The following is a 23,690-nucleotide window of genomic DNA, read 5'->3' on the forward strand; positions in this document are numbered from 1 at the left end:
CGTGTGCAACCCTGCACAAAGCAGAGCTCATGCCTTTCATGCAACTTTTTCCAAGTCATCATTAGAGTCGCATCCTAATGTTTGGTATACTCCGTGTATGTCTGTCTGTCTGTCTGTCTGTCTGTCTGTCTGTCTGTCTGTCTGTCTGTCTGTCTGTCTGTCTGTCTGTCTGTCTGTCTGTCTGTCTGTCTCAATTCATTTTGCTTTATTGGCATGACTAACAATGTACAGTCGTGGCCAAAAGTTTTGAGAATGACACAAATATTAATTTTCACAAAGTCTGCTGCCTCAGTGTCTTTAGATATTTTTGTCAGATGTTACTATGGCATACTGAAGTATAATTACAAGCATTTCATAAGTGTCAAATGCTTTAATTGACAATTACATGAAGTTGATGCAAAGAGTCAATATTTGCAGTGTTGACCCTTCTTTTTCAAGACCTCTGCAATCTGCCCTGGCATGCTGTCAATTAACTTCTGGGCCACATCCTGACTGATGGCAGCCCATTCTTGCATAATCAATGCTTGGAGTTTGTCAGAATTTGTGGGTTTTTGTTTGTCCACCCGCCTCTTGAGGATTGACCACAAGTTCTCAATGGGATTAAGGTCTGGGGAGTTTCCTGGCCATGGACCCAAAATATTTATGTTTTGTTCCCCGAGCCACTTAGTTATCACTTTTGCCTTATGGCAAGGTGCTCCATCATGCTGGAAAAGGCATTGTTCGTCACCAAACTGTTCCTGGATGGTTGGGGAAGTTGCCCTCAGAGGATGTGTTGGTACCATTCTTTATTCATGGCTGTGTTCTTAGGCAAAATTGTGAGTGATCCCACTCCCTTGGCTGAGAAGCAACCCCACACATGAATGGTCTCAGGATGCTTTACTGTTGGCATGATACAGGACTGATGGTAGCGCTCACCGTGTCTTTTCCGGACAAGCTTTTTCCAGATGCCCCAAACAATTGGAAAGGGGATTCATCAGAGAAAAGGAGATGGTCCTGGCGCTTGCTGGACTTTCTTGGGCGCCCTGAAGCCTTCACCTGGTCAACAATTGAACCGCTCTCCTTGAAGTTCTTGATTATCCAATAAATGGTTGATTTAGGTGCAATCTTACTGGCAGCAATATGCTTGCCTGTGAAGCCCTTTTTGTGCAAAACAATGATGACGGCACGTGTTTCCTTGCAGGTAACCATGGTTGACAGAGGAAGAACAATGATTCCAAGCACAACCCTCCTTTTGAAGCTTCCAGTCTGTTATTCGAACTCAATCAGCATGACAGAGTGATCTCTAGCCTTGTCCTTGTCAACACTCACACCTGTGTTAACGAGAGAAACACTGACATGATGTCAGCTGGTCCTTTTGTGGCAGGGCTGAAATGCAGTAGAAATGTTTTTGGGGGGATTCAGTTCATTTGCATGGCAAAGAGGAACTTTGCAATTAATTGCAATTCATATGATCACTCTTCATAACATTCTGGAGTATATGCAAATTGTCATCATACAAACTGAGGCAGCACACTTTGAAAATTAATATTTGTGTTATTCTCAACTGTTGGCCACGACTGAACATATTGCCAAAGCTTACTTTGGATATTTACAATATGAAAATAATAAGAATCAATATTGTCAGTGGGACTACAGTAACAGCAATAATCAAGGATCAAAATAACCACACATTGAACAATAACAATAAGCATAGAGGACATGTGCAGGTTGGTTGGTCTGTCAGACACTGTCCCTCATCTTATGGCAGGCAGCAATGTAGTGCGCTGCCAACCCACAGTGCTCTGCGTCCTCCCCCAACAGGACGGGTAGCCTATTGTCATCAGAGAGGTCTTTGAAACCTTGAATAAGGGTTTCACATTTGGGGAAATTACACTGTAATTGTTTTATATTTTTGACATTTTGTCAGGAAATTCAGCTCCGTCTCAGGTTCTGCTGTTGTGCAGTGGTTGCACAGCCTTTCCTCTACAGGGAGCCAGGTTTTCCTGTGTCTACCCTTCTCAGTGGCAAGGCTGTGCTCACTGAGCCTGTACTTTGTCTCTGTCTGTCTCTGTCTCCCTCTTTCTCTCTCTGTCTGTCTCTGTCTCTCTCTTCTCTCGTCTGTCTTCCCTGTATCATTCTGTCTCCTTCATGCCAGACGAACTAACCCATGTGGTTTCCTAACTCATATGAGAGGTAGTTTAGTTAGAGGCTGCGGAGAGTTTAGTGTCTCTCTCTCTCTCTCCTCTCTCTATTCTGTCTCTCCTCTCTTCTCTCTCTCTCTATTCTGTCTCTCCTCTCTTTTCTCTCTCTATTCTCTCTCCTCTCTTCTCTCTCTCTCTTCTCTCTCTCTCTAGTCTCTCTCCTCTCTTCTCTCTCTCTCTCTCTCTTCTCTCTCCTCTATTCTCTCTCTCTCTCTCTCTCTCTCTCTATTCTGTCTCTTCTGTCTCTCTCTCGCTCTGTCTCGCTCACTCGCTCTCTCTCTCTCTTCTGTCTCTCCTCTCTTCTCTCGCTCTGTCTCTCTCGCTCTCTGTCTCTCGCTCGCTCTCTGTCTCTCCTCTGCTGTGTACACACATTTTCTGAGTGAAAGCATGTCATGCAAACAAATGGTAAACATATAGAGTATTTAGAGGTTCAAGTGTAAGGTGTGGGTTAGGATGTGTCAGATCAACAGGAGGGTTGGCTTAGTGAAGCAATCATCTGAGACCAGGCCAAGGTCACTCAAGGTCTCTCTCCACCCCCTCCCCTCTCCATCCATCCCTCACTCACTCACTCACTCACTCACTCATTCTTTCCATTACCTGCCTTTTCCACCAATACACCAGCAGCTCAAACCCCATGAATAATGCAAGGCACCAAGTTCAAACCACGCACACAATCACTCACTACAATGTGTGTGTGTGTGTGTGTTGCAGTAATCTGCCAGCCAAGCCTGCGGAGGAGGCCCAGAAACACAGACAACAGTATGAGGAGATGGTGGCCCAGGCCAAGAAAAGAGGTGACTGTTCATGATTTATTAATTCATCTGGATCATACCTCTTTCATAGGGACATTCCCTCTCCCAGGGCTCGAAGTGCTCCTATCTGTCATGACCACTCATAGTCAAAAGGAACATGGATGCCTTTCCACTTCTCCAGCTCTTTAGGCTACGTTTACACAGGCAGCCCAATTCTGATCTTTTGCCAAAAGAGCTGATGTGATTGGGGGAAAAAAAGTGGAAACAGTATCCGAATTGGGCTGCCTGTGTAAAAGCAGCCTTCGATACTTTTATAATAGCTGCCATTTCTTGTCCTCGCTCCGTCATGAAAACTGACTGGATTGGTTCCCACTGTACTGTTTCACAGCCATGACATCCCTGCAGATCAGTGGTCCTAGAAGGACAGTATATCATGGTAATGTAATAGATAATGTCATCTGTCTCTTCTCTCTGCCTCGCTCCTCTCTCTGCCTCGCTCCTCTCTCTGCCTCGCTCCTCTCTCTGCCTCGCTCCTCTCTCTGCCTCGTTCCCCTCTCTGCCTCGCTCCTCTCTCTGCCTCGCTCCCCTCTCTGCCTCGTTCCCCTCTCTGCCTCGCTCCTCTCTCTGCCTCGTTCCCCTCTCTGCCTCGCTCTTCTCTCTGCCTCGTTCCCCTCTCTGCCTCGTTCCCCTCTCTGCCTCGTTCCCCTCTCTGCCTCGTTCCCCTCTCTGCCTCGTTCCCCTCTCTGCCTCGTTCCCCTCTCTGCCTCGCTCCTCTCTCTGCCTCGCTCCTCTCTCTGCCTCGCTCCTCTCTCTGCCTTGTTCCCCTCTCTGCCTCGTTCCCCTCTCTGCCTTGCTCCTCTCTCTGCCTCGCTCCTCTCTCTGCCTCGTTCCCCTCTCTGCCTCGTTCCCCTCTCTGCCTCGTTCCCCTCTCTGCCTCGTTCCCCTCTCTGCCTCGTTCCCCTCTCTGCCTCGTTCCCCTCTCTGCCTCGTTCCCCTCCCTGCCTCGCTCCCCTCCCTGCCTCCGTAGAGCTCAAGGAGGCCCAGAAGAGGAGGAAGCAGCTGGAGCTCAGGTGTAAGGTGGAAGAGAGCATCGGCAACGCTGCCCAGACCTGGAACCAGGAGATTTTACCCAACTGGAGCACCATGTGTAACTCTCGGCGGGTCAGGGACCTCTGGTGGCAGGGCGTGCCCCCTAGTGTCAGGGGCAAGGTCTGGAGCCTGGCGGTGGGCAACGAGCTCAACATCACTCACGGTAGGACACACACCTCACTGTAGGCCTGAGAGTGGCTACTGAATTATACACAACCCATATCGCCTTTGTGTGTGTGTGTGGAAAAAGAGGACTTAGAATACTGAAGATACCAGAGGTCTCAATTTCAGCATGACTCATTGAAAAACCACCCCCTCTGGTGGCCCATTTGTCTGTTACATCCAAACCAAATGGGATCATATATCACACACACACACACACACCTCTCTCTCTCCTCAGTTATTCTCACTAGAGAGCAGTAGGGTCTAGGACAAGTCCAGTAGATAAGCACAGCACCACTCAGACTGAATAGCTCGTTGGTACTGGAGAGAAGACCTCGAGGCTGTTCAGACCTGATGTGCTGCAGCGGAAGGCTTTTAGATAGAGGGACTATGACAGTAATGCTGTGGTTTACTTCCATGTTAATTGTAGCAACAGGGTGTTCAATGGCAGGTTTTAGAGTGTGTGTATGCACATAGTGATCAATGTTGTGATGTATTCTTCCACAGAGCTGTACAACATCTGTCTGGCCAGGGCCAGGGACAAGTGGAAGTCTATGCCTACAGAACCAGTGACTGAAGGTAGATAAGGACAGACTCTTTTCTCTTTCATCTCCCTTCGTCTCTCCATCTTTATCCCCTTCTTTCTCTGAAGTGCTATTGGAAACGTTTGACCTCCCTCACAAAGGACTGAGAATTTAAATCTGAATCGCATTGAATCTAAAAAAAATCCTACAGAAGGTTTGGGAAATATAAGAGTTGGTTAAAGGAAGTGTGTGATTGTTGAATGTTTCAATGTGTTTCTAATGTGTGTGTGTGTGTGTGTGTGTGTGTGGGTGTGTGGGTGTAGATGCAGGTTCATCTCTGGCGGACAGAGAGGACAGTCTGGAGCTGATCAAGCTGGACATCTCCAGAACATTTCCCCATCTCTGTATCTTCCAACAGGTCAGTGGTTGGACAACAACCACAACTGTTAATGACATCATCGAGTTTCTCTGTGTCCACTCTGTATTCAGTTGTGGTCCTCTATAGCTCAGTTGGTGAGCATGGCGCTTGCAACACCAGGACAGTGAGTTCAATTCCCGTGACCACCTGTACATAAACTGTATGCACGCATAACTGTAAGTTGCTTTGGATAAAAGCGTTGGCTAAATGGTTTTTATTATTAAGATATTAGTCGACTAAATTAATCTATCTCTATACTGAACAAAAAATATAAATGCAACATGTGAAGTGTTGGTCCATGAGCTCAAATCAACGATCCCAGAAAAAAAAGCTTATTTCTTTTAATTTTTGTGCACAAATTTGTTTGCATCCCTGTTAGTGAGCATTTCTCCTTTGCCAAGAAAATCCATCCACGTGACAGGTTTGGCATATCAAGAAGCTGGTTAAACAGCATGATCATTACACAGGTCCACCTTGTGCTGGGGACAATAAAAGGCTAAAATGTGCAGTTTTTTGTCACAACACAATGCCACAGACATCTCAAATTTTGAGGGGGCATTCCTATGGCATGCTGACTGCAGGGATGTCCTCCAGAACTGTTGCTAGAGAATTGAATGTTCATTTCTCTACTATAAGCCGCATCCGTTTTAGAGAATTTGGCAGTACGTCTAACGGCCTCACAACCGCAGACCGCATGTAACCATGCCAGCCCAGGACACCACATCCAGATTCTTCACCTGCGGGATCGTCTGAGACCAGCCATCCGGACAGCTGATGAAACTGAGGAGTATTTTTGTCTGTAATAATGTCCTTTTGTAGGGGAAAAACTCAAACTCATTCTGATTGGCTGGGCCTGGCTCCCAAGTGGGTGGGCCTATGCCCTCCCAGGCTGCACCCCTGCCCAATCATGTGAAATCCAAATCTTTTTTTATTTTTTATTTCACCTTTATTTAACCAGGTAGGTCAGTTGAGAACAAGTTGTCATTTACAACTGCGACCTGGCCAAGATAAAGCAAAGCAGTGCGACAAAAAACAACAGAGTTACACATGGGATAAACAAAAGTACAGTCAATAACAATAGAAAAATCGATATACAGTGAATTAAGATAAGGCCAAATTAATTGATTTCAATTGACTGATTTCCTTATAGAAACTGTAATTCAGTAAAATTATTGCGTTTTATATTTTTGGTCAGTATACCTTGCTCTCGTTAGTGGTTATGTGAACGTCACCTATCTCGGTGTGTGGGTGAGATTGTTGTTGTGTTGCGACAGTCAATGTTGGGGAACTTCCCGTCCTCACCTTCAGGCTATGCTCAAACCCTACATCCCAACCAGAGTACTCCGTTCTGCTACCTCCGGTATCTCAAAAAAAGTACCAGTCAAAAGTTTGAACTCACCTAATCATTCAAAGGTTTTTCTTTATTTTTACTATTTTCTACATTGTAGAATAATAGTGAAGACATCAAAACTATGAAATAATGTAGTAACCAAAAAAGTATTACAAAAATTATTCAAAGTAGCCACCCTTTGCCTTGACAGCTTTGCACACTCTTGACATTCTCTCAACCAGCTTCATGAGGTAGTCACCTGGAATGCATTTCAATTAACAGGTGTGCCTTGTTAAAAGTTAATTTGTGGATTTTTCCCCCCCTTCTTAATGTGTTTGAGCTGATCAATTGTGTTGGGACAAGGTAGAGGTGTTATACAGAAGATAGCCTTATTTGGTAAAAGACCAAGTTCACATTATGGCAAGAACAGCTCAAATTAACAAAGAGAAATAACAGTCACCATTACTTTTAGACATGAAGGTCAGTCAATCCAGAACATTAACAACTTTAAAAGTTTCTTCAAATGCAGTTGCAAAAACCATCAAGTGATGATGAAACTGGCTCTCATGAGGACTGCCACAGGAAAGGAAGACCCAGAGTTGTCTCTGAGGATAAGCTGCACCTAAGATTGCAGGCCAAATAAATTCTTCACAGAGTTCAAGTAACAGACACATCTCATCATCAACTGTTCAGAGTAGACTGTGTGAATCAGGCCTTCATGGTCGAATTGCTGCAAAGAAACCACTACTAAAGGACACCAATAATAAGAAGAGACTTGCTTGGGCCAAGAAACACGAGCAGTGGACATTAGATCAGTAGAAATATGTCCGCTGGTCTGATGAGTCCAAATTTGATATTTTTTGGTTCCAACTGCCATGTCTTTGTTCGACACAGAGTAGTTGAACGGATGATCTCTGCATGCGTGGTTCCCATCGTGAAGCATGGAGGAGGTGGTGTTATGGTGTGGGGGTGCATTTCTGGTGACACTGTCTGTGATTGATTTATTTAGAATTCAAGCGGAAGGCCAGCATCCCGGAGTCGCCTCTTCACTGTTGACGTTGAGACTGGTGTTTTGCGGGTACTATTTAATGAAGCTGCCAGTTGAGAACTTGTGAGGCGTCTGTCTCTCAAACTAGACACTCTAATGTACTTGTCCTCTTGCTCAGTTGTGCACCGGGGCCTCCCACTCCTCTTTCTATTCTGGTTAGTGCCAGTTTGCGCTGTTCTGTGAAGTGAGTAGTCCACAGCGTTGTATAAGATTTTCAGTTTCTTGGCAATTTCTCGCATGGAATAGCCTTAGTTTCTCAGAACAAGAATAGACTGATGAGTTTCAGAAGAAAATTCTTTGTTTCTGGCCATTTTGAGCCTGTAATCCAACCCACAAATGCTGATGCTCCAGATACTCAACTAGTCTGAAGAAGGCCAGTTTTATTGCTTCTTTAATCAGCCCAACAGTTTTCAGCTGTTCTAACATAATTCCAAAAGGGTTTTCTAATGATCAATTAGCCTTTTTAAAATGATCAACTTGGATTAGCTAACACAACGTGCCATTGGAACACAGGAGTGGCGGTTGCTGATAATGGGCCTCTGTACGCCTATGTAAACTCAGCAAAAAAATAAACATCCTCTCATTGTCAACTGCGTTTATTTTCAGCAAACTTAACGTGTGTAAATATTTGTATGAACATAAGATTCAACAACAGACGGAAAACTGAAGAAGTTCCACAGACATGTGACTAACAGAAATTAAATAATGTGTCTCTGAACGAAAGGCGGGTCAAAATCAAAAGTAACAGTCAGTATCTGGTGTGGCCACCAGCTGCATTAAGTACTGCAGTGCATCTCTCCCTCATGGACTGCACCAGATTTGACAGTTCTTGCTGTGAGATGTTACCCCACTCTTCCACCAAGGCACCTGCAAGTTCCCGGACATTTCAGGGGGGAATGGCTCTGGCCCTCACCCTCCGATCCAACAGGTCCCAGACGTGCTCAATGGGATTGTGATCCGGGCTCTTCGCTGGCCATGGCAGAACATTGACATTCCTGTCTTGCAGGAAATCACGCATAGATCGAGCAGTATGGCTGGTGGCATTGTCATGCTGGAGGGTCATGTCTGGATGAGCCTGCAGGAAGGGTACCACATGAGGGAGGAGGGTGTCTTCCCTGTAATCCACAGCGTCGAGATTGCCTGCAATGACAACAAGCTCAGTCCGATGATGCACACCGCTCCAGACCATGACGGACACTCCACCTCCAAATCGATCCCGCTCCAGAGTACAGGCCTCGGTATAACGCTCATTCCTTCGACGATAAACGCGAATCCGACTATCACCCCTGGTGAGACAAAATCTCGACTCATCAGTGAAGAGCACTTTTTGCCAGTCCTGTCTGGTCCAGAGACGATGGGTTTGTGCCCATAGGCGACATTGTTGCCGGTGATGTCTGGTGAGGACCTGCCATACAACAGGCCTACAAGCCCTCAGTCCAGCCTCTCTCAGCCTATTGCAGACAGTCTGAGCACTGATGAAGGGATTGTGCGTTTCTGGTGTAACTTGGGCAGTTGTTGTTGTCATCCTGTACCTGTCCTGCAGGTGTGATGTTCGGATGTACCAATCCTGTGCAGGTGTTGTTAGACGTGGTCTGCCACTGCGAGGACGATCAGCTGTTCAGGTTATGTCGATAGACTTGTGCCTGTTTCCTCCAGCGTCTTCACAAGGTCTTTTGCTGTTGTTCTGGGATTGATTTGCGCATTTTGCACCAAGGTACGTTCATCTCTAGGAGACAGAACGTGTCTCCTTCCTGAGCAGTATGATGGCTGCGTGGTCCCATGGTGTTTATACTTGCGTACTATTGTTTGTACAGATGAACATGGTACCTTCAGGCGTTTGGAAATTGCTCCGAAGGATGAACCAGGCTTGTGGGGGTCTACAATCTTTTTTCTGAAGTCTTGGCTGATTTCTTTTGATTTTCCCATGATGTCAAGCAAAGAGGCACTGAGGTTCAAGGTAGGCCTTGAAATACATCCACAGATACACCTCCAATTGACTCAAATGATGTCAATTATCCTATCAGAAGCTTTTAAAGCCGTGACATCATTTTCTAGAATTTTTCAAGCTGTTTGAAGGCACAGTCAACTAGTGTGTGTAAACTTCTGACCCACTGGAATTGTGATACAGTGAAATAATCTGTCTGTAAACAATTGTTGGAAAAATGACTTGTGTCATGCACAAAGTAGATGTCCTAACCGACCTGCCAAAACTATAGTTTGTTAACAAGAAATGTGTGGAGTGGTTGAAAAACGAGTTTTAATGACTCCAACCTAAGTGTATGTAAACTTCCGACTTCAACTGTATCTTTGAAAGACAGGGTACTGAAAAGGGGGACTTTTCTTTTTTTGCTGAGTTTATAAATATATATGCACTTTTCCTACTTGCACTGACTTTGCTAATAGCTACTTAGAGGGAACATGTACTTTCTATGACTGATATGTGGTTGTCTCACCTAGCTGTCTTAAGATGCACCAACTGTAAGTGGCTCTGGATAAGAGCGTCTGCTAAATGACTAAAATGTAAGTGTATGTGTTGTAATAGTTAAAATATCACCTGTGTTTTGACAGGGAGGTCCGTACTACGACGTGCTGCACAGCATTCTAGGAGCATACACCTGCTATAGGCCAGACGTGGGCTACGTAAGTAGTAGTAGCACACACACACACACACACACACGTACGTTCCTACTTCATAACATAAGCTCACACACTTGATGAATTCCTCGTCGGCCTTCGTGTGTATCTGCATAGTGTATCAGTGGTAATGGCCCTGAACAGTGATGTATATTGGTGCTTTTCTTTGGAAGCACAAGGGTCCTTAAGGCCAAATGATGACCGTTTTATCAGAAACCATTGCTTCTCTCTTTCCTATGGTGGAAGGTGATAGAAACACATTGGACCTTAGGCTATAAACAGACTGGCTCGGAGTCCAACGTTAGCCTACGGGTGAGATCCGAATGGTGCCCTATTCCCTAGACAGTGCACTACTTTCCACTAGAGCCATATGGGTACTGGTCAAAGTATTACACTATCTAGGGAATAGAATACCATTTGGGACACTGCTCTATGTAAACAGCCAGTATGTGTAGTGTGGGAGAGGCGAGCAGCAGGACACCATAAAGAGGGGGAGACGGGCGGCAGGCCTCCATGGAGGGGGAGAGAGACGGGCGGCAGGCCTCCATAGGGAGGGGGAGAGAGACGGGCGGCAGGCCTCCATAGGGAGGGGGAGAGAGACGGGCGGCAGGCCTCCATAGAGAGGGAGAGAGACGGGCGGCAGGCCTCCATAGGGAGGGGGAGAGACGGGCGGCAGGCCTCCATAGGGAGGGGGAGAGACGGGCGGCAGGCCTCCATAGGGAGGGGGAGAGACGGGCGGCAGGCCTCCAGGGAGGGGGAGAGACGGGCGGCAGGCCTCCAGGGAGGGGGAGAGAGACGGGCGGCAGGCCTCCAGGGAGGGGGAGAGAGACGGGCGGCAGGCCTCCAGGGAGGGGGAGAGAGACGGGCGGCAGGCCTCCAGGGAGGGGGAGAGAGACGGGCGGCAGGCCTCCAGGGAGGGGGAGAGAGACGGGCGGCAGGCCTCCAGGGAGGGGGAGAGAGACGGGCGGCAGGCCTCCAGGGAGGGGGAGAGAGACGGGCGGCAGGCCTCCAGGGAGGGGGAGAGAGACGGGCGGCAGGCCTCCAGGGAGGGGGAGAGAGACGGGCGGCAGGCCTCCAGGGAGGGGGAGAGAGACGGGCGGCAGGCCTCCAGGGAGGGGGAGAGAGACGGGCGGCAGGCCTCCAGGGAGGGGGAGAGAGACGGGCGGCAGGCCTCCAGGGAGGGGGAGAGAGACGGGCGGCAGGCTTCCATTACTCCATCATGAGTAACTTTTACCTCTGATACATTTGACCACCCCACCTGGTACTTTCCCTGGTGTGTGGGTGTTTGTGGGTGTTTGTGTGTTTGTGGGTGTTTGTGTGTTTGTGGGTGTTTGTGTGTTTGTGGGTGTTTGTGTGCTAACATCTGTGTATTCCAATGCAGCACTGACGTAACCGGTTTTCTCTTTTGATTCCATCTGTCATCAATAAGTCCTCATTCTCTCTAAACCTTGAACACAGTAGAACTACCGCATTACTAAGATCCGCTGTGGCTGGTTTGTCTGATGAAATGAGTTTCCAGTATGCTCTGCTGGAGATGTACTGTGGCTTTTACACCTCCACCTCACCACAGCCATGCTGAGAAACATGTAGAGACATGTCTCCACTTCCTGGACTAACCTTATGTCAATATGACCGTCTCCAAGGAATACTGAAAGATGGAGAATTTAAGTTAAAGGATAACTCTGCTAAATGATATTGTAGCACCAGCCGGTAACCAGTAAATGCCCCCAACACCACCCCACTACTAATAATAAACCTCACTCTCTCTCCTCCCTCTGTGTTCACAGTACTGACATGCAGTTGATCAACAGGGCTCGGCTACTGTAGCAGGAGTCGACATGGCTCGGCTACTGTAGCAGGAGTCGACGTGGCTCGGCTACTGTAGCAGGAGTCGACGTGGCTAGGCTACTGTAGCAGGAGTCGACGTGGCTAGGCTACTGTAGCAGGAGTCGACGTGGCTAGGCTACTGTAGCAGGAGTCGACGTGGCTAGGCTACTGTAGCAGGAGTCGACGTGGCTAGGCTACTGTAGGCAGGAGTCGACGTGGCTAGGCTACTGTAGCAGGAGTCGACGTGGCTAGGCTACTGTGGCAGGAGTCGACGTGGCTAGGCTACTGTGGCAGGAGTCGACGTGGCTAGGCTACTGTGGCAGGAGTCGACGTGGCTAGGCTACTGTGGCAGGAGTCGACGTGGCTAGGCTACTGTGGCAGGAGTCGACGTGGCTAGGCTACTGTGGCAGGAGTCGACGTGCCTAGGCTACTGTGGCAGGAGTCGACGTGGCTAGGCTACTGTGGCAGGAGTCGACGTGGCTAGGCTACTGTGGCAGGAGTCGACGTGGCTAGGCTACTGTGGCAGGAGTCGACGTGGCTCGGCTACTGTGGCAGGAGTCGACGGGGCTCGGCTACTGTGGCAGGAGTCGACGGGGCTCGGCTACTGTGGCAGGAGTCGACGGGGCTCGGCTACTGTGGCAGGAGTCGACGGGGCTCGGCTACTGTGGCAGGAGTCGACGGGGCTCGGCTACTGTGGCAGGAGTCGACGGGGCTCGGCTACTGTGGCAGGAGTCGACGGGGCTCGGCTACTGTGGCAGGAGTCGACGGGGCTCGGCTACTGTGGCAGGAGTCGACGGGGCTCGGCTACTGTGGCAGGAGTCGACGGGGCTCGGCTACTGTGGCAGGAGTCGACGGGGCTCGGCTACTGTGGCAGGAGTCGACGGGGCTCGGCTACTGTGGCAGGAGTCGACGGGGCTCGGCTACTGTGGCAGGAGTCGACGGGGCTCGGCTACTGTGGCAGGAGTCGACGGGGCTCGGCTACTGTGGCAGGAGTCGACGGGGCTCGGCTACTGTGGCAGGAGTCGACGGGGCTCGGCTACTGTGGCAGGAGTCGACGGGGCTCGGCTACTGTGGCAGGAGTCGACGGGGCTCGGCTACTGTGGCAGGAGTCGACGGGGCTCGGCTACTGTGGCAGGAGTCGACGGGGCTACTTTCATATTTAACATCGGTCCCGTTGTGTTCAGGTTCAGGGTATGTCGTTCATCGCGGCGGTGCTGATCCTCAACCTGGACACGGCAGACGCCTTCATAGCTTTCGCCAACCTGCTGAACAAGCCCTGTCAGATGGCCTTCTTCAGAGTGGACCACAGCCTTGTGAGTACAGTGCAGACAGACACACACACGCACAGACACAGACAGACTGACAGTCTTTTGTGTTTGTGCTGGGCTGGAATAAAAGCCTGCACACCCTGTTAGCAGGGATTTGCACAATACACCACTGCACTCATAGCACTTAGCACCCTGTTCACAACTGTTACCATGTGTTTTTATGTTGCTACAACATCTGACTGATGGTGTTATAGTGGTGTCAGGGCTGTGAGGTCTATATATCTGGCTGATAGTGGTGTCAGGGCGGTGTGGTCTATATATCTGGCTGATGGTGGTGTCAGGGCGGTGTGGTCTATATATCTGGCTGATAGTGGTGTCAGGGCGGTGTGGTCTATATATCTGGCTGATAGTGGTGTCAGGGCTGTGAGGTCTATATATCTGGCTGATAGTGGTGTCAGGGCGGTGTGGTCTATATATCTGGCTGATAGTGGTGTCAGGGCGGTGTGGTCTATATATCTGGCTGATAGTGGTGTCAGGGCGGTGTGGTCTATATATCTGGCTGATAGTGGTGTCAGGACGGTGTGGTCTATATATCTGGCTGATAGTGGTGTCAGGGGGGTGTGGTCTATATATCTGGCTGATAGTGGTGTCAGGGCGGTGTGGTCTATATATCTGGCTGATAGTGGTGTCAGGGCAGTGTGGTCTATATATCTGGCTGATAGTGGTGTCAGGTCGGTGTGGTCTATATATCTGGCTGATAGTGGTGTCAGGTCGGTGTGGTCTATATATCTGGCTGATAGTGGTGTCAGGGAGGTGTGGTCTATATATCTGACTGATGGTGTTATAGTGGTGTCAGGGCGGTGTGGTCTATATATCTGACTGATGGTGTTATAGTGGTGTCAGGGCGGTGTGGTCTATGTATCTGGCTGATAGTGGTGTCAGGGCGGTGTGGTCTATATATCTGACTGATAGTGGTGTCAGGGCGGTGTGGTCTATATATCTGGCTGATAGTGGTGTCAGGGAGGTGTGGTCTATATATCTGACTGAAGGTGTTATAGTGGTGTCAGGGCTGTGTGGTCTATATATCTGGCTGATAGTGGTGTCAGGGCGGTGTGGTCTATATATCTGACTGATAGTGGTGTCAGAGGGGTGGTCTATATATCTGGCTGATAGTGGTGTCAGGGCGGTGTGGTCTATATATCTGGCTGATAGTGGTGTCAGGGCGGTGTGGTCTATATATCTGGCTGATAGTGGTGTCAGGGCGGTGTGGTTTATATATCTGGCTGATAGTGGTGTCAGGGCGGTGTGGTCTATATATCTGGCTGATAGTGGTGTCAGGGCGGTGTGGTCTATATATCTGGCTGATAGTGGTGTCAGGGCAGTGTGGTCTATATATCTGACTGATAGTGGTGTCAGGGCAGTGTGGTCTATATATCTGGCTGATAGTGGTGTCAGGGCAGTGTGGTCTATATATCTGGCTGATAGTGGTGTCAGGGCAGTGTGGTCTATATATCTGACTGATAGTGGTGTCAGGGCGGTGTGGTCTATATATCTGGCTGATAGTGGTGTCAGGGCGGTGTGGTCTATATATCTGGCTGATAGTGGTGTCAGGGCGGTGTGGTCTATATATCTGGCTGATAGTGGTGTCAGGGCGGTGTGGTCTATATATCTGACTGATAGTGGTGTCAGGGCGGTGTGGTCTATATATCTGGCTGATAGTGGTGTCAGGGCGGTGTGGTCTATATATCTGGCTGATAGTGGTGTCAGGGCGGTGTGGTCTATATATCTGGCTGATAGTGGTGTCAGGGCGGTGTGGTCTATATATCTGGCTGATAGTGGTGTCAGGGCGGTGTGGTCTATATATCTGGCTGATAGTGGTGTCAGGGCGGTGTGGTCTATATATCTGGCTGATAGTGGTGTCAGGGCGGTGTGGTCTATATATCTGGCTGATAGTGGTGTCAGGGCGGTGTGGTCTATATATCTGGCTGATAGTGGTGTCAGGGCAGTGTGGTCTATATATCTGACTGATAGCGGTGTCAGGGCGGTGTGGTCTATATATCTGGCTGATAGTGGTGTCAGGGCAGTGTGGTCTATATATCTGGCTGATAGTGGTGTCAGGGCGGTGTGGTCTATATATCTGACTGATAGCGGTGTCAGGGCGGTGTGGTCTATATATCTGGCTGATAGTGGTGTCAGGGCGGTGTGGTCTATATATCTGGCTGATAGTGGTGTCAGGGCGGTGTGGTCTATATATCTGGCTGATAGTGGTGTCAGGGCGGTGTGGTCTATATATCTGACTCTGTTGTTTCTTCTCTCTCTCCTCAGATGTTGACCTACTTTGCGGCTTTTGAAGTGTTCTTTGATGAAAACCTACCTAAGCTGTTTGCACATTTCAAGGAAAACAACTTGACCCCCGATATTTATTTAATCGACTGGTGAGACTCCCTCGCTTTCTCCCTCTTTCTCTCCCTCTCTTTCTCTCCCTCAATTGTTTTTCTCAGGTAACTAATGGGTATAGACGGAATGAAATCAAAGGTCTGGTACCAATTACGAATGTGGATTACAATATTGACACTTTTGTAGGTGCTTTTTTTTCTGTTGTAGTTTTGCTCTTTAGATTGTTGCTGTGTTACTGAGAAGACAGGATGTGTAAGGGGGTGGTATAGATGGTCACCACGACCCCCTACTCTCACCACAGTGCAGTGAAGAGCACCCTGTTTTCACACATCAGTTATTTATACACTGATGGGGAGATGAAAGTCAAGATAGCAGCCCTGCACATCTCAGAATCTAGTGACCCAAAAACAAACTAAAGTGTACCAGGAGAAGACAATTGCAGTTACTTTGGAAATGTGCTGATTTACGGTCATTATCTGTTCATATGTCTTTGTCCTTAGTCTGTTTCTCAGACCAGACTCTATAGCTCATTGTTAAGTGTTTTGCATATAACTGCTTATCTGTGTATGCTTGGTGTGTTTGTCTCCTTGGACTACGCACGTCCATGATGTGTGAAAATAACACCAGGCGTCTGGAATCTCCCAAACATTTCACTCCTTTCAACCTCAATGTTTCAGTATGGAAAGTTGTATCCAAATGAAGATGTTTTTGTGTGTGTCTCCTCTCGCTCTCTCTCTCATTTCATCTCTGTAGGATCTTCACCCTCTACAGTAAGTCACTGCCGTTGGACCTGGCGTGTCGGGTGTGGGATGTGTTCTGTCGTGACGGAGATGAGTTCCTGTTCCGGGTGGCCCTGGGAATCCTGCGCCTGTACGAGGACGTGTTGACCCGCATGGACTTCATCCACAACGCCCAGTTCCTCACCCGCTTACCCGATCACATCCCCCCCGATCAGCTGTTCTCGCACATCCACGCTGTCCACATGACCAGCAAGAACAGGAAATGGGCACAGGTGAGATGAGACTGTTTGGATGTAACCGGTCCCCCCCCCCAAAGTCAACTGACATCACCTTTTGGAAAACAGACATTTCTTCAGTTAGAGGGAAACAGAGTTGGCATCAGTGGTTTTTCAACTTAAGTTTTAAGGCTGAAGTGATGGAACTACTAGAATCTTGGCCTGGTCCTTTATGTGTACAGTATAACTATATAACTCCAATGATCATGCTGTGTTTCATACCATGGTCCCTTGTTTCTCCTCAGGTTCTTCAGGCCTTACAGAAGGAGCAGGAGCGGATCAGTCCAGTCCTAAAGCGCTGAGTACAACGGTCATCCAGGAGCAAAACAACAGACAATAGCTCATTCTCCAACCCAGTACTCTTCCTGACCCCATGAAACACTGGACCCGGGCCAGGCTGTGTGAGGGAGCTGCCCTCCCTGGGACGGAGCTACCCCAGGCTCAGAGCGCTCTGGGCTGGGGACAACCAGCCACTGTGGTCCCCCCTAGATGTGAGTCATGGAGCAGAGACCCTGGAGGTCTGGAACAGACTGGGGTGAGGGGTGACTAGGCCTTTTTATACATGCTGTGCCCCCTGTCCCAGAATGAAACCAGGCAGAAAGATGCTCTCGAATGTACTGTATTCTGCCACATGTCTATAGCAGGGATACGAGTTACCCAACTGGACCTGATCTCTTTCTCACTCCTCTTTTTCTCTTTATAACTTTCCCTCTCTCTCTTCTACCTCTCTCTCTCTTCTACCTCTCTCTCTCTCTCTTCTACCTCTCTCTCTCTCTCTCTTCTACCTCTCTCTCTCTCTCTCTTCTACCTCTCTCTCTCTCTCTCTTCTACCTCTCTCTTCTACCTCTCTCTCTCTCTTCTACCTCTCTCTCTCTCTCTTCTACCTCTCTCTCTCTTGCTCTCCAACCTCTCTCTTGCTCTCCAACCTCTCTCTCTCTCTTCTACCTCTCTCTCTCTACCTCTCTCTCTCTTCTACCTCTCTCTCTCTTCTACCTCTCTCTCTCTTCTACCTCTCTCTCTCTCTCTCTCTTCTACCTCTCTCTCTCTCTCTCTCTCTTCTACCTCTCTCTCTCTCTCTCTCTCTTCTACCTCTCTCTCTCTCTCTCTCTCTTCTACCTCTCTCTCTCTCTCTCTCTCTTCTACCTCTCTCTCTCTCTCTCTCTCTCTTCTACCTCTCTCTCTCTCTCTCTCTCTTCTACCTCTCTCTCTCTCTCTCTCTCTTCTACCTCTCTCTCTCTTGCTCTCCTACCTCTCTCTCTCTTGCTCTCCAACCTCTCTCTCTCTCTCTTCTACCTCTCTCTCTCTCTTCTACCTCTCTCTCTTCTACCTCTCTCTCTCTTCTACCTCTCTCTCTCTCTTCTACCTCTCTCTCTCTTGCTCTCTCTCTCTCTTCTACCTCTACTCCAAGCCTCCGTTGTCATTGTCATTCCTGCAAGTCAGCTGCGATTTTCATCATTAGCCTTTTATGTTTTGTTTGGACTGATGTGGTTTCCATGTGTTTTTAATTTGTTTGCCGAGTCCTAGTTGGTTCCATTTGTTTCTGTACCATTCCATGAAGGAAAGGCTCTCAAGGAGAAGACGTGGGCATTTGTTGATTTAGGGAGAATGGTTCATTGACTTGAAAGGAGGGCGTAGTCAATGAATTTGTATTCTTATGAAGATTCAACTGAAATACAACAGATGTAATTGTTGTGTGTTGTGCCGTTAAAGATTCACTTCTTAAATAGATGTTTCACTAACCCTCTTCAAGAGGAAATGAGCTGCCTGGAAAAAGAAATGAGGTGATATTTAATGTCTTATACATCTCCTAAGGTGGTTAAAGTGGAACAGCTAAGGTGGATTAGGAGGATCAATATACTACAGTATATCACCTGCATCCTTTTTCCTGTTTTCTGCACATTTCATTTGTCATGGTAATGAATTTCTGTCGTCTTTGTTTGTCATTTAAGTGTCATCTCTTTATTTGTGGTTACGTTATAATGAAGAAAAACAGGTTATTCTAACACAACAAACCTCACTGGTATCGGCCCATTTGATATAACCCACTTCAGTCACCCCCCCAACCCATGTGTACCGGTTTGATTGAGAAGCTGTTTAGAAGACTCCAGAAAGGAAAACAGATTGTTGATGATTTTATGGGTGAGGCATTGCTGCAATCCCTGTTGTCCTCAGTATGCCCTTTCCCTATTGGATGTGCTCACTTAGTAAGTGCTGTAACCCAATCAGAAGCTGTCTTACTTCATGGTGATGAGCATTTGTTAATGTAGATAAAGGACCTGAGTCATGTTTGCTCTGGTTTCCCTGTTTCTGAACACACCAGCCTTGGTTTAGATGTGTGAGATCAATGGGAGGGTGTCGTTCAGAAAGAGGCTTTGGTTTGGTGTTCAGTTCAGATTCTACTACTTCTTTCATGTCTGCCGGCCACCATCACCTGCCAAAAAGAGAACTCCTCAGTAGATGATCCTGAATGTGAGGCTCGTTTCAAAGTAGGTACCGTACTAAACCCTCCATACTCCAGAGCCCCCAAGCATTTAGTGACCCCTATGGCTGTTTGAAACACAAAGTGCATATTGAGAAGTGGGCGATATTCAGCCAGCCATAGCAACAGGATGTCAGACAATCCCCCCCCCTCCCCCTCGTCGTTTCACCTCCTCACCCCCCTGTGCACATAGACATTCTGATCACGTTATGAAGACAGACGCACTCCTTCCCCTGCTCTGCCTATGTGGTGAATACCACAGTACTGCAATAAAGCATTCTGCACAATCATGTTCCTTTTGTTTGTCACCATCTGTAGTTTCACACCGTTTTTTTGTTGTCTTGAGTACATTCTCTCACTATATTGGTGTCCCTCACATCTGATTGAGGACCCTTGTGTGTGTTGTATGTGATTTGAAGTGACATTTCTAAAGGACAAAAAGACATCCCTTGTTAGTGACTGTGTGAATGTTACAGGGCTGAGGCATGTGTGTCCGACATGGCCTTACCCAACCCCAATAATCAATCAGTAAGAACTACTGGAAGTAGACACCCCTTAATCACAGAAGTGCATCCTGGGAAGAATAAATGACTGTATGTCATTGGTCTGTTGTAGATCCATTAAATGTAATAATGAAGGCCATATGATATCTTTCCACGTTATCTCATTTTCTTTAAGCTTTGTTTTGTCAGTTTGATTGTCTCATTGTTTTTATATGTGACATGTCCAAGTAACCCTTTCTGGTTGTAGAGAACTGGAGTGGAACATGGGCAGCAGGGTCAAAAATGGAACTGGAGGTGTACAATCACTTGAAGTGAACACTGAGTACACCTAATTTTTTAATTTCTCCCCGTTTCCCTTAGAATTAGTCGGAGTGTCAAGCTTTCCACAGGGATGCTGGCCCATGTTGACTCCAATACGTCCCACAGTTTTTCCGAGTTGTCAGGATGTCCTTTGGGTGGTGGAACATTCTTGATACACACAGGAAACTGTTGAGCGTGACAAACCCAGCAGTGTTGCAGTTCTTGCCACAAAGCGGTGCGCCTGGCACCTACTACCTATTACCATACCCCGTTCAAGGGCACTTAAATATTGTGTCTTGCCCATTCACCCTCTGAATGGCACACATACACAATTCATGTCTCAAGGCTTAAAAATCCTTCTTTAACCTGTCTCCTCCCCTTCACCTACACTGATTGAAGTGGATTTAACAGGTGACATCAATAAGGGATCATAGCTTTCACCTGGTCAGTCTGTCATGGAAGGAGCAGGTGTTCTTAATGTTTTGTATACTCAGTGTATAGCTACTGTTTTATTAAATAAAGATGTGTACATATACAACTTGATGAACAGTGTGAATGCCTCTTTATCTGTTCAACGTCACAATTGTTTTTCCATAGTTGCAGAACAAATGATTTCCAGGAAACTGCTTTATAGCCCAAGAAGAGGGAGTAGGGGGTCAATAACATCAGACTTTGTTTCACACTGATGCTTAGTTTTTAGTTAATGCGTGCTACAAAGACCTGTGCAAGTTATCCTCTGTGGTGGGCTAACCACACGTGCATTTCCTGTGAACACACCGCTATCGCTCAGTTTTTTTTTCTTCTCTACTTTTGAGATGAAGTGGAAACTTTTGTCACCTACACACTCTGCCCCCTCTCCCCACCAAAACCACACACCTCCCTCCCCTCCTCTGATCATAAAGGACAAAACACTCTGTCCTGAGTTTAGAACCCTTTACAGTTGCTGAGGTGTTAACACTGTTGGTCATCCTCTGCTCATCATCAACCAATCATGCGGTCTGCTCTGATCCTTCTGCTGTGTGTCCTGGGAGCAGCCCTGTGGTCCGCCGCATTGGCCAACAGTAAGTTATCCTTGCTTTGGAATCCATTCTTAACTACTATCAATCCTTCTCTTCAGAATATTGTCTTAATATTGAGTGTTACGTTTACATTTGAGTCATTTGTCAGACGCTCTTATCCGGAGTGACTTACAGGAGTAATTAGGGTTAGGGATGTATGGAAGAGATATGGGGCTGTACTTATTAGGAGTGCTGATCTAGGATCAGTTCCCCCCTTGTTTATGTGATCTAAAAGGTAAAACTGCTCCTAGATCAGCACTCCTACTCTGAATTGTTGCATTATGAACTCAAATGAAAGATTCCATGTTTAAGTTCTGACTTATAGACGGGTTGGTTGTTTAGCAACAGAACCGACATATGCACAACAATGGGGTAAAACAGCTGGGGTTGGCTCAGGTTGTTGACAACATGTAAACCATATTTCATCTCCAATATTTATTAAAAACAAATAAAATTGCGCTTTATTTAAAAAATACATTGTTACAGTTTTTGGTCAGCTTGCTAGCTAGATGATTTTTGCCATATTAGCAAAGACGTGACATCAGTCAAGAACAAGCTAAAAGTAGCTGAAACGAGCCACTTACGATTACCCACATGGCAGCTTCTTGACATTGTTGCGAGCCATCTGACCATCCAGAATCCTAACACACAGCCTTTTGCCCCTTTGAAGTGCGGCCATCGTTTTCGTGACGTTGTCAGCTAACCCGTCTATAGCACAGGAGGCTGCTGAGGGAAGGACGGCTCATAACAAAGACGAACGGAGAAAATGGAATGGTTTCAAACACCTGGAAAAAATGTTTGATGTACTGTATTACATACCATTCCGCTCCAGCCATTACCTCGAGTCCGTCCTCCCCAATGAAGGTGCCACCAACCTCCTGTGGTATATAGTGTGTCAGAAAAATGATAGAACAATTACAGATTGTTTCTTTATACAGATGCAAATGCTCCTGTAGAATGCTGTTTCAAGTATTACACAAGAAAATTCTCCAGACATGCCGTCAGGGAATATGAAATGACCAGATCTGACTGCTCTAAGAGGGCAGTCATGTAAGTATAGTATTAAACATACACACACCACGATACACATACACCACACACACACACACACACACAATTTTTTTTACATTTACATTTTAGTCATTTAGCAGACGCTCTTATCCAGAGCGACTTACAGTAGTGAATGCATACATTTCATACAATTTCATACATATCATACATTTTTTTTCTGTGCACACACTACACAGGGATGTTTACTCGGATATTGTCTGCTCTCTTCCAGCTTGGTCACAAAAAAGAACTTCCGCTTCTGTGCCAATCCAGATGACCCTTCGATTGAGAAGATCATGAAGTCCATTGATGAGAGTAAATTCTAGTAACCTCTTCCCAGGAAGAAGGCTAAAGTCTAAACATGTCAACTCCTGCTCCTACTTCCTTTTCGGCTCTGTGTAAAATAACTGTTTTTACATGTAGTGACAGAGTGTCAATTGATATGCTAGCAATCATGATCATTTAGTATATGTGTAACACGTGTATCAGATGTAATGATCATGTTATGAACATGAAATACATTTTATCACTCAACAAAAGAGTTTACCGAGGGAAATTTCCAAAAGGACTAATTTGAGTCAGAAAGGAGTTGGAGCACTCCACAAAAAAAGGCAGAGAGGAATTTCTTATTTGGATGAGTACAGGTGACTGACGTTTCAATGTCAAGCTGACGTCTTCCTCAGAGTGACCTGACAATTTCACTTAACTCCTATTTGTAGCCTACTGAGACACATCAATGTAAAAATAAGGTCAAAATCAAGGTAAATGGAAAATAGTAGCACTAAATAATAATTATACAAATCTGGTGTCTTGTTGTTGACCAATAGGTCATATATAAAAATCAATGATCTACCTTGGGGGTATTTGAGTGTCTGTGAAAAGGGAGGCACAAAGACCCCAAAAATCAAGGCAGCTACATTAGAAAAACCCAATCTTTGAAACATGTTGTTTTCATTTTTACATTGTTGTGTCTCAGTAGGCGACTGCTATAAATAGGAGTTAAATGCAACGGTCAGGTCACTCTGAGGACGATGTCAGCTTGACGTCGAAACATCAGTCACCTGTACTCATCCTGAACAACGGATTAAAGTGAGCAAATAATAAATGAATCTCTGCCTTTTTTTGTTGAGTTCTCCAAATTTTTTCTGCCTCAAATGAGTCCTTTTGGAAGTTTTTCTTGGAAGCCTTTTTGTTAGAATTTCGTCATTGTCAAATATCCCTTCTCCCTTTATGTGTTTGCTGTAGCGCGGACGCCTTCCTGATCTCTCATCTATACTTCATCCCTTTTTTAGAAGCTGTCATTTTCTTCTCTCACAAACATTTATCATGTGTGAATAATACTGCATGTACTGGCTGTCTTTTGTCTGGAACAATAAAATATACCACTTTTACAGGCTTGTTTTTTATACAGTCTGCTATGTTCAATTTGACGGACACAGGCGGCTAAGTTATATTAGTTCTCTTTTTCTTGTTTATATCCACCATAGTATGTCATCTGATGTATCGATGAAATCCTGTTGTGTTTAGTTAGGTCATACCACACATATAAAGACAATAAACCCACAATAGGCTTTTTAGCTGCTTTGTGTTCTCAAGAATAAACCTTGGATCATGTGTTTCATTTTAGCTTAAAAGTAAATCAGTGAGATTAAAAGA

At 46.7% G+C, this 23,690-nt stretch overlaps 2 protein-coding genes across 6 annotated transcripts in view; both read left to right on the forward strand.

The window, feature by feature from the left end:
* LOC115198117 (TBC1 domain family member 14) overlaps positions 1-17,363 on the forward strand; it is a 57,558-nt gene extending 40,195 nt beyond the window's left edge. For all 5 annotated transcript variants that reach the window (XM_029759811.1, XM_029759813.1, XM_029759816.1 and 2 more), the window contains 9 exons: positions 2,892-2,974; positions 3,960-4,184; positions 4,691-4,762; positions 5,031-5,125; positions 10,072-10,143; positions 13,149-13,277; positions 15,558-15,667; positions 16,383-16,641; positions 16,890-17,363. In XM_029759811.1, the coding sequence (XP_029615671.1) occupies positions 2,892-2,974; positions 3,960-4,184; positions 4,691-4,762; positions 5,031-5,125; positions 10,072-10,143; positions 13,149-13,277; positions 15,558-15,667; positions 16,383-16,641; positions 16,890-16,946 (1,102 nt within the window). In that variant the 3' untranslated portion in view covers positions 16,947-17,363. The remainder of the gene's footprint in view (positions 1-2,891; positions 2,975-3,959; positions 4,185-4,690; positions 4,763-5,030; positions 5,126-10,071; positions 10,144-13,148; positions 13,278-15,557; positions 15,668-16,382; positions 16,642-16,889) is intronic.
* A 3,470-nt stretch (positions 17,364-20,833) lies between these two features.
* On the forward strand, positions 20,834-23,427 carry LOC115198118 (C-C motif chemokine 3). The gene is made up of 3 exons (XM_029759817.1): positions 20,834-20,987; positions 21,923-22,034; positions 22,267-23,427. Exons 1-3 carry the CDS (start codon positions 20,918-20,920, stop codon positions 22,358-22,360), a joined length of 276 nt encoding a protein of 91 aa, XP_029615677.1. The 5' UTR covers positions 20,834-20,917; the 3' UTR covers positions 22,361-23,427.
* The last annotated feature ends 263 nt before the right edge of the window (positions 23,428-23,690 follow it).

Source organism: Salmo trutta, chromosome 8 (assembly GCF_901001165.1).
Source record: "Salmo trutta chromosome 8, fSalTru1.1, whole genome shotgun sequence".
Taxonomy (NCBI): domain Eukaryota; kingdom Metazoa; phylum Chordata; class Actinopteri; order Salmoniformes; family Salmonidae; genus Salmo; species Salmo trutta.

Bases quoted from the DNA above. Each gene is read 5' to 3' on its own strand.
- LOC115198118 (XM_029759817.1), top strand. From the start codon at position 20,918: ATGCGGTCTGCTCTGATCCTTCTGCTGTGTGTCCTGGGAGCAGCCCTG. The intron at 20,988-21,922 runs GTAAGTTATCCT...TTCTTTATACAG, and splicing joins GTCCGCCGCATTGGCCAACA to ATGCAAATGCTCCTGTAGAA. The intron at 22,035-22,266 runs GTAAGTATAGTA...GCTCTCTTCCAG, and splicing joins TGCTCTAAGAGGGCAGTCAT to CTTGGTCACAAAAAAGAACT.